The 10,699-nt window shown below is 44.5% G+C and overlaps 1 protein-coding gene across 1 annotated transcript; it reads right to left on the minus strand.

The window, feature by feature from the left end:
• Positions 1-1,502: 1,502 nt before the first annotated feature.
• LOC138351617 (uncharacterized) lies at positions 1,503-2,183 on the minus strand. Its single transcript, XM_069303603.1, has one exon. It carries the CDS (start codon positions 2,181-2,183, stop codon positions 1,503-1,505), a length of 681 nt encoding a protein of 226 aa, XP_069159704.1.
• Positions 2,184-10,699: the final 8,516 nt, after the last annotated feature.

Raw genomic sequence — 10,699 nt, forward strand, 5'->3', positions numbered from 1 at the left:
CAGGATACGAACCCCAGGCTAAAGCGCTCCCGAAACGCCAGGCGAGTGTCTTACCACTGCATCACGGGGACTTGTTGTTGTTGTTATAGATTCAGCTACTCGGAACAAGTTCCAAGTAGCACGGGCTATGGTGAGCCCGTAACTTACCTGGCACAGGAGCGGTGCTGTGACTGTAGATGATAAGACGATTTTTTAAATGATAAATCCCAGATACTTATATTTGGTGAAAATGAAGAACCAAACGAAACACATAAGTATAAGTCACTTGACGGGTCTCACAGAGGGTAAACGACATGTAAACGATGATATCGTTGACTATATCATTATATCGAGTTATGTTGGGAATGATAACGTCAGACGACTTGACGTTTAATGATCACGACAAATTAAACATATCGTCAGCCAGAAAAAAATGATAGGGGGTAGATTAAGAAAACATTCAAATTTAGGAATTCCACCACAATGGAATCCCCTGGATTTAAATAAGGTAACTATTCAAATTACCTGTGCTCTCTTGCCTTGTGAGTACTGCTCACAAGAACCATGAGCTGGTTCATGAGACCAAGGCACTTGCTGTAATATTTCATACACCGACACTCACTCACACATACACACACACACACACACACACACACACACACACACACAACACACACACACACACACACACACACACACACACACACACACACACACACACACACACACACACACACACACACACACACACACACACACACACACACATATACACACACACGCACACACACACACACACACACACACACACAAACAAATGTAGATATGATAGAGCCCAGTAAGCTCAGGAATCTGTACACCAGTTGATTGAGAGTTGAGAGGCTCGGGACCAAAGAGCCAAAGCTCAACCCCCGCAAGCACAAATAGGTGAATACAAATAGGTGAGTACACACACACACACACACACACACACACACACACACACACACACACACACACACACACACACACACACACACACACACACACGTTAGAAGGAACTTTTTCAGTGTCAGAGTAGTTAACGGATGGAATGCACTAGGCAGTGATGTGGTGGAGGCTGACTCCATACACAGTTTCAAATGTAGATATGATAGAGCCCAACAGGCTCAGGAACCTGTACACCTGTTGATTGACAATTTAGAGTTGTTGTTAAAGATTCGCTACCTGGAACAAAATGTCCCAAGTAGCACGGGCTATGGTGAGCCCGTAGTGGAGAGGCGGGACCAAAGAGCCAGAGCTCAACCCCCCGCAAGCACAAATGGTGAGTACAAATAGGTGAGTACACACACTGAGTACATGACCAAAAGTTTTATTTTTTTGCGAATTTTAGCTGTTCACTATAAAAGGAAATCTATGAGTGCCAATAAAGCAGTTTTTTTCTGTAACCGAGTCACGCTTCCGGTTGTCCGTATAGCATTAGTGATTGTAGTTTTAGTGTACATTTAGAGGTCACCCCCCTATGACTAGATGATGTTTGATACCTAGTTGGGGGGGGAGGGGATGGTATAACCATAGACTGTATCCTCCACACTCTGTATCCTCCACACCCTGTATCCTCCACACTCTGTATCCTCCACACTCTGTATCCTCCACACTCTGTATCCTCCACACTCTGTATCCTCCACACTCTGTATCCTCCACACTCTGTATCCTCCACACTCTGTATCCTCCACACTCTGTATCCTCCACACTCTGTATCCTCCACACCCTGTATCCTCCACACCCTGTATCCTCCACACTCTGTATCCTCCACACCCTGTATCCTCCACACCCTGTATCCTCCACACCCTGTATCCTCCACACCCTGTATCCTCCACACTCTGTATCCTCCACACTCTGTATCCTCCACACCCTGTATCCTCCACACCCTGTATCCTCCACACCCTGTATCCTCCACACCCTGTATCCTCCACACCCTGTATCCTCCACACTCTGTATCCTCCACACTCTGTATCCTCCACACTCTGTATCCTCCACACCCTGTATCCTCCACACACTGTATCCTCCACACTCTGTATCCTCCACACCCTGTATCCTCCACACACTGTATCCTCCACACTCTGTATCCTCCACACACTGTATCCTCCACACTCTGTATCCTCCACACCCTGTATCCTCCACACCCTGTATCCTTGTACTGGTGTAACTACACCCTGTATCATCCACCTGCTCTACGTACATGGCCGTACGAGAATGTGCTCTTAGATATTCATAAAAAAATATTTGGATAATTTTCATTAAAATATAAAATAATAGAAAAATACGGAATTGTACAACAGGTGTGACTCAGTCACACCAACTCGCTTTAATAAACAACTTTCCACCAACAGCACGCTGTCTCCAGCCCGTGTGTGACCCCCGGGCTGCTAGAACCACCGGGCTGCTAGAACCACCGGGCTGCTAGAGCCACCGGGCTGCTAGAACCACCGGGCTGCTAGAACCACCGGGCTGCTAGAACCACCGGGCTGCTAGAACCACCTGGCTGCTAGAACCACCGGGCTGCTAGAACCACCTGGCTGCTAGAACCACCGGGCTGCTAGAACCACCTGGCTGCTAGAACCACCGGGCTGCTAGAACCACCTGGCTGCTAGAACCACCGGGCTGCTAGAACCACCGGGCTGCTAGAACCACCGGGCTGCTAGAACCACCGGGCTGCTAGAACCACCTGGCTGCTAGAACCACCGGGCTGCTAGAACCACCGGGCTGCTAGAACCACCGGGCTGCTAGAACCACCGGGCTGCTAGAACCACCGGGCTGCTAGAACCACCGGGCTGCTAGAACCACCGGGCTGCTAGAACCACCGGGCTGCTAGAACCACCGGGCTGCTAGAACCACCGGGCTGCTAGAACCACCGGGCTGCTAGAACCACCGGGCTGCTAGAACCGCCGGGCTGCTAGAACCACCGGGCTGCTAGAACCACCGGGCTGCTAGAACCACCGGGTTGCTAGAACCACCGGGCTGCTAGAACCACCGGGCTGCTAGAACCACCGGGCTGCTAGAACCACCGGGCTGCTAGAACCACCGGGCTGCTAGAACCACCTGGCTGCTAGAACCACCGGGCTGCTAGAACCACCGGGCTACTAGAACCACCGGGCTGCTAGAACCACCTGGCTGCTAGAACCACCGGGCTGCTAGAACCACCTGGCTGCTAGAACCACCTGGCTGCTAGAACCACCTGGCTGCTAGAGCCACCGAGCTGCTAGAACCACCGGGCTGCTAGAACCACCGGGCTGCTAGAAGCACCGAGCTGCTATATAGAACCACCGAGCTGCTAGAACCACCGGACTGCTAGAACCACCTGGCTGCTAGAACCACCGGGCTGCTAGAACCACCTGGCTGCTACAACTACCCATCACACGCAACAGCGACAATAACAACCCCAAAACACAACAAGAAGGCAAAAAAAAGGTGCCAAGAAATTAAGCATGAACCAGGAAATATCTCGTCCCTCACCAGCCCTAAGACAGTCCCCACTGGCGCCTCGCAGACCAAGTCACAGTCCTCGGGATTAAAACTTTTCGGAGTATCTCTTACTCTCCTCCCTGCTGCTTCTTCTTCTTCTTAAACATAATCTTTAAAAAAAGGAGGATGAAGTGCTAAAAAATTAATTCAGTCGTCCCCCATCTTGTAAATTTTGCCCGAATTAAAACTTGCGTCGCCCGCGAGGCAAAAATTAAAAACCAGGCTTTAGTAGAACCCTCAAACTGGGTCTCTTAGCTGGCTGGGAGGAAGAGAAGGGAAGCGTGGGAGAGAGAGAGAGAGAGGGAGAGAGTGTGGGAGAGGGGAGATAGGGGAGAGCAGGGGAGTAGTCATGGGAGGGGGGCGAGAGGTCTTAAAAATGTAAGGAATAAGGTAAAAGGTGATAGACAGGAGAAGGGAGAGGAGGGGAGGGGTTTAAGAGGCGGGAGATGGAAAGGCTGAGAGGTGGGAGGGGAGGCGGAAGGGGTGGAGACTGATGGGTGATGGAAGGGCATCAAATGTGCTGTTGAGGGCTGGGGAGGGTGGGATATTGTGAGAGAGAGAGGGAGGGAGGGAGAGAGAGAGAGAGAGAGAGAGAGAGAGAGAGAGAGAGACAGACAGACAGACGTCTGTCTGTCTGTCTCTCTCTCTCTCTGTCTGTCTGTCTGTCTCTCTCTCTCTCTGTCTGTCTGTCTGTCTAGACCGGCAGACAGACAGATAGAGATAGAGAAAAGCAGAGATTGAGAGACAGAGAGAAAGAGTGATAAATCAGGCAGAGGAAAAGGACTCTAACCAATCTGTTTGTGGAACTGAAAACGGAAGACGAAGAAAAATGGAATAATGAGCAAGAGGAGGAGGAGGAGGAGGAAGGAAGAGAGAAGAGAAGAGAAGAAGGAGGAGACAATACAATCCCATGGACTAACCCCCCCCCCATAACCCACCACCCTGCAGATAACAAAAAATTATTAAATATATATGAAGTAGAACTTTACCCTCACTCACCCTCTTATGATTACTTAACATAACCATGAATATTTGACGCTCTCAACTCTCTGTTTTATATCCATTGGCCCGCACACACTCGGCTCTTAACACAAGCCTGCCTGCCTGCCTGCCTCGGATTTAATGAGGGATTTTCACGTTTGCCGGTTCAGGGATTACCGGTTCAGGGATTATCTTCGCCCGCCTGAGGAAAAGAATCCTTAGTATATTGTATTAATTTTCCTCCCAGATACTCGAGTGAATTCTTCCACCCCTTCATATATTATTAATAATTATAATAATAATAATAATAATGATGAAAATAAAATTATTAATAATAAAATTAACGCTAATTATCAAGCAAATTTACCAACAAATCTCAGGTCAACATCTCTTTTGGTGTCTGCTTTTTAAGCAGCGACATTCATCACGTTGTGGGGAATTTTTCCAGACGTTGTTCTTCCCTCAGGTAAGTAGACTCGACAATTCGACAATTGCCCTTAACAATCGTCTCCATCATCCGGGGCACTCTCTTCCAAGACGAAGTTGGAGTGTTACACACACACCCTCTCTTGGCCCCCCTTCACCACCAAGTGCCTCAAGTTATCATCAGCTGTAAATGTATTGTTTTAAATCTTGGATTCACTACATGACACCTTTTTGGTGTGTTTAATTCCTCATCTAGTTTGCTGTATTATCAATGAAACCTTTGATTCATGAGAAGGTTTTTCGGCCTGTAGTTTCCTGCATGTTCTTACTTTGTGCCCTCAGCTGCCCTCTAATATATATATATATATATATATATATATATATATTTATATATATATATATATATATATATATATATATATATATATATATATATATATATATATGTATATATATATATATATATATATATATATATATATATATATATATATATATATATATATATATATATATATATATATATATATATATATATATATATATATAATTTTTTTTTTTTTTTAGAGAGAGAGAGGGATGGAGGGAAGAAGGGTTCCGGCTGCTCCCGGGTCTTTCTCTCCTACCTTTTCTACTCCTATCCTACTCCTAATCTCCACCTCTGTCTTCCTAGAATTACCTTCACCCACTTCCAATCCTAACTACCATTCAATACTAAATGAATCTTAGTGAGGACAGATTTTTTGTTTTTGTGCATTGAGATTGGAAATTAGTGGAATTTGGCATTTAATGCAAAGGGGAAGTGCGGACGTAAGGCTCAACCCCAATTACCCTATGAACTGCCTGCCACCCAGACCACTTACCACGCAAAGTTTCGTGGGGCTAGCCCAAGGCGTCTGGTATGAGGAGGGGAAGCTCTATCTACTTCCGACAGACAAATATTTCCTCTTGCAGGTATATTTGAGTAAGTTTAATTCAGTAATAATTGAGAAGCTGCCACACATGAGGTCAATTGATTTTCAACTGTTTCCCGTATTCTTATTTGTGTTGAATCTCACGAATGTCAGAACAAAAAGTATCTGTATTCCAGAGCCGACAAGCCAATGCACAAAATGATTCAATCCGTTTATAAACGCGTCCGCTGGAGTTTAATGTTCATTCGGCTCAACATATGCTGTATTGACAACTTTCCCTGTCCACGTGAGCTTGGCTTTTCCCACCAGAGCTTTCCAACAAGTATTTGTTGTGGTTTGGCACTGAAGCCATTGATGAGGCGTTGAGTTGGGTATTTTGTGTGGAGAGAGAGAGAGAGAGAGAGAGAGAGAGAGAGAGAGAGAGAGAGAGAGAGAGAGAGAGAGAGAGAGAGAGAGAGAGAGAGAGAGAGAGAGACAGAGACAGAGACAGACATAGAAATGGACAGATACACAGAGATTAACTGATAACATAAAGGCTCTGGCACATAGCTTCGGCTTCATATCCTAATATTACCATAATTACCTCTCAACTCCCATACTAAAGTTTAATTAAAATATAAACCAATAAGAAGCTCCTAAAACACACAAGGAGTTTCTGGGGTCGGGCTGATCCTAGGAGTAACAACATTTGTAATTTCCTTACAAACATCAGTGACCTTCCTCTTATGGACCCTAGTCTTAGTGTATGAGTAACACTCATCACTCTTCATACAACCTTACCCACCTTACCACTCAGCTCCCCCCCCCTCATAACCACCTATAATTACAACCGGGTCTGAAATAAACATTCAGTCGTAAAGTTGTTTACAGTCCCATATTTTCTGGCGAAATTGAAAGGTCTGGTCATTGCCGCTGACATCTGGTTGAAATTTTAAGGGTACAACATGCCAGTTTTAGGGAGTATAAGGAGATGAGGACACCGCTCACGATACTTTGGGGGGTTGGATCTTTTACAGTTCATCTCTGAGTATCTGTGTTCACTTCTGAGTATCTGTGTTCACTTCTGAGTATCTGTGTTCACTTCTGAGTATCTGTGTTCACTTTTGAGTATCTGTGTTCACTTCTGAGTATCTGTGTTCACCCTCTCAGTATCTGCGTCACCTCTCAGTATCTGTGTTCATCTGTCAGTATCTGTGTTTATCTCACAATACCCGTATTCACCTCACAAAATCTTTATTCACCTCACAATATCATGCATAACGAAATAATAATTTAAGACATTAACACCAAAAATTACTATTTACATATTCTTCATCAAATGTAATAAGGGAAATATTTGTATACTCACATTCTTCAATAAAACTTTTGAATATATATAAAATAAAGGAAGCTTCGTTTCATAGTCACTCCGACGGACTTTATTACGACAAGTATAGATGCAATGAATAAGCTAATTAGCATTTTGTTTCACCTCTGTATTGGATGCTTAATTAATAATATGATTAATACTAACACATGCAGGTAAATCCTATATACACAGCTGTGTTGAAATCTGTCATCTATGTGAAAATAAACATTGATAAATACAGGTGTATTCTATACTTATCTGTGTATCAGTTCACACCTGTTATCTGTGTACTAGTTTACATCTATGATTAGGAAAAAGAACCTTGGTAAATATATTTTAATTCCAAGTGTCACGCAAAGTCATGCATATTTTTGATGCGTAGATCTTTTGTATATTTGTTTAATAGCTAGGATAACCAAGTACGTATTTGTATAAGAAATTGTATTGATTAAAATATAGAATACGGTACTCAAGAGAGAATGAAGCATCCAACTGCACTTTGACTACATCCGATTTTATTCATGGAACCAACAAACACAGGGCCACCTGGACCACATGAAACAAAAACATACCCCTGGAACCAACAAACACAGAGCCACCTGGACCACATGAAACAAAAACATACTCCTGGAACCAACAAACACAGGGCCACCGGGACCACATGAAACAAAAACATACTCCTGGAACCAACAAACACAGAGCCACCTGGACCACATGAAACAAAAACATACTCCTGGAACCAACAAACACAGGGCCACCTGGACCACATGAAACAAAAACATACTCCTGGAACCAACAAACACAGAGCCACCGGGACCACATGAAACAAAAACATACTCCTGGAACCAACAAACACAGAGCCACCGGGACCACATGAAACAAAAACATACTCCTGGAACCAACAAACACAGAGCCACCGGGACCACATGAAACAAAAACATACTCCTGGAACCAACAAACACAGAGCCACCGGGACCACATGAAACAAAAACATACTCCTGGAACCAACAAACACAGAGCCACCGGGACCACATGAAACAAAAACATACTCCTGGAACCAACAAACACAGAGCCACCGGGACCACATGAAACAAAAACATACTCCTGGAACCAACAAACACAGAGCCACCGGGACCACATGAAACAAAAACATACTCCTGGAACCAACAAACACAGAGCCACCTGGACCACATGAAACAAAAACATACCCCTGGAACCAACACACACAGAGCCATCGGGGCCCCTAGGAAACCAACAAACACAGCGAGCCACAGCTGGAATCAGGCATAGCCAAGATCAACACAACGGGTTGATTATCGTTGCAAATGCAATAGCCATAATCCTTCCCATTACTGCAGCATAAGTACAGGCCACCTCCCTCCCTCCTCCTTCTCCACCTATGCTTCCTTCCCCTTTCCCCAACAAGGCCACCCTTAATGCTGCACTTCTCCCTGTTGTAAACATTAAGGTAATGATTGCCTTACCTTTGCTTCCGGTTGAGCTGAACAACAGGTTGGTTAAGATAGGGGATTGGAGGGAGGGGAGAGGGGGGGGGGGGGGTGTATAGGATAGGATAGAAAGGGGTGATTAGGAAGGGAAGAGGGGTAAGGGGGATTGGAGTGAAGGGGTATGATGGTTATATTTGAATGTACCTGAACCTTTAAATCATACTCTTTACCATGAACCTTTAAGCGTATTCGAATATTGTTTTCAAGACGTTGGAATACACACATATGAAACATATGCAAACAGGACACCAATATACCCAACATATACACAAAACATACATGCAGGCACAAACACTTATCACAAACAGCACTTACATGCACACACACACACGCGCAACATGAAGATGCGCACATATAATACACCTGAAACACACACACACACACACACACACACACACACACACACACACACACACACACACACACACACACACACACACACGAGTGGAGTACCGCAGGGGTCGGTCCTTGGACCTATACTGTTTCTGATATATGTAAATGATCTCCCAGAGGGTATAGAATCGTTTCTCTCAATGTTTGCCGATGATGCAAAAATTATGAGGAGGATTGAAACTGAGGACGATAGTAAGAGGATACAAGATGACCTAGACAGACTGAGTGAATGGTCCAACAAATGGCTGTTGAAGTTCAACCCGAGTAAATGCAAAGTAATGAAAATAGGCAGTGGAAATAGGAGGCCAGATACAGGATACAGAATAGGAGATGAAGTACTTAATGAAACGAACAGAGAGAAAGATCTAGGAGTTGATATCACACCAAACCTGTCTCCTGAAGCCCACATAAAAAGAATAACGTCTGCGGCATATGCGAGGCTGGCTAACATCAGAACAGCGTTCAGGAACCTGTGTAAGGAATCATTCAGAATCTTGTACACCACATATGTAAGACCAATCCTGGAGTATGCGGCCCCAGCATGGAGCCCGTACCTTGTCAAGCACAAGACGAAGCTGGAAAAAGTCCAAAGGTATGCCACTAGACTAGTCCCAGAACTAAGAGGCATGAGTTACGAGGAAAGGCTGCGGGAAATGCATCTTACGACACTGGAAGACAGAAGAGTAAGGGGAGACATGATCACAACCTACAAAATCCTCAGAGGAATCGACCGGGTAAACAAGGATAAACTATTCAACACTGGTGGGACGCGAACAAGGGGACACAGGTGGAAACTGAGTACCCACATGAGCCACAGAGACGTTAGAAGGAACTTTTTCAGTGTCAGAGTAGTTAATGGATGGAATGCATTAGGCAGTGATGTGGTGGAGGCAGACTCCATACACAGTTTTAAATGTAGATATGATAGAGCCCAGTAGGCTCAGGAATCTGTACACCAGTTGATTGACAGTTGAGAGGCGGGACCAAAGAGCCAAAGCTCAACCCCCGCAAGCACAAATAGGTGAGTACAAATAGGTGAGTACACACACACACACACACACGACTAATATACTAACAATAACTGATTATAAACTTATATAAAAAATTGACTTAATAAACATAGCAAATTATATTCCTATTAGTATAGGAACAGCAACTATAGCAAGATAGAGAGCATCATGTACAAGAGCACTAAATCCACTAGTAATAGTCGTGTAACTAATAGTTTCAGCACAGTTGTGCCATTAATAGCTGAAGTGATAATAACAATTGCTATTTGGATTATAATTTATCAACTGTGCACTGTGCTAGTCGCATTAATGGTAACGGCAGTAGCATACCTACTAGTAATAATAGCACTCAGAGTAGTCATACACCACTACAATAGAACAAGCCACCCCTAATAGCAAACAATAGAAGCAGTGTGATCAATTTAAACGGGGCGAGAAACATAGAGAAATGTCACCTCACTTCTCAGCCCACACACACGCACACTAGGTGTCTCCTCTGGTCCTGGACTGTCTTCCTGGACTAAAACATCTTTACTGGCTGGACAGTAAGCAGTTATGGTGGCCATAACAACCCTCCAGAGGCTGAGACAATGATCCAGTCACACACACACAAAAATCCTTTTAAAGATTGACAGA

The sequence above is a fragment of the Procambarus clarkii genome, chromosome 5, assembly GCF_040958095.1.
Source record: "Procambarus clarkii isolate CNS0578487 chromosome 5, FALCON_Pclarkii_2.0, whole genome shotgun sequence".
In the NCBI taxonomy this organism is placed as follows: domain Eukaryota; kingdom Metazoa; phylum Arthropoda; class Malacostraca; order Decapoda; family Cambaridae; genus Procambarus; species Procambarus clarkii.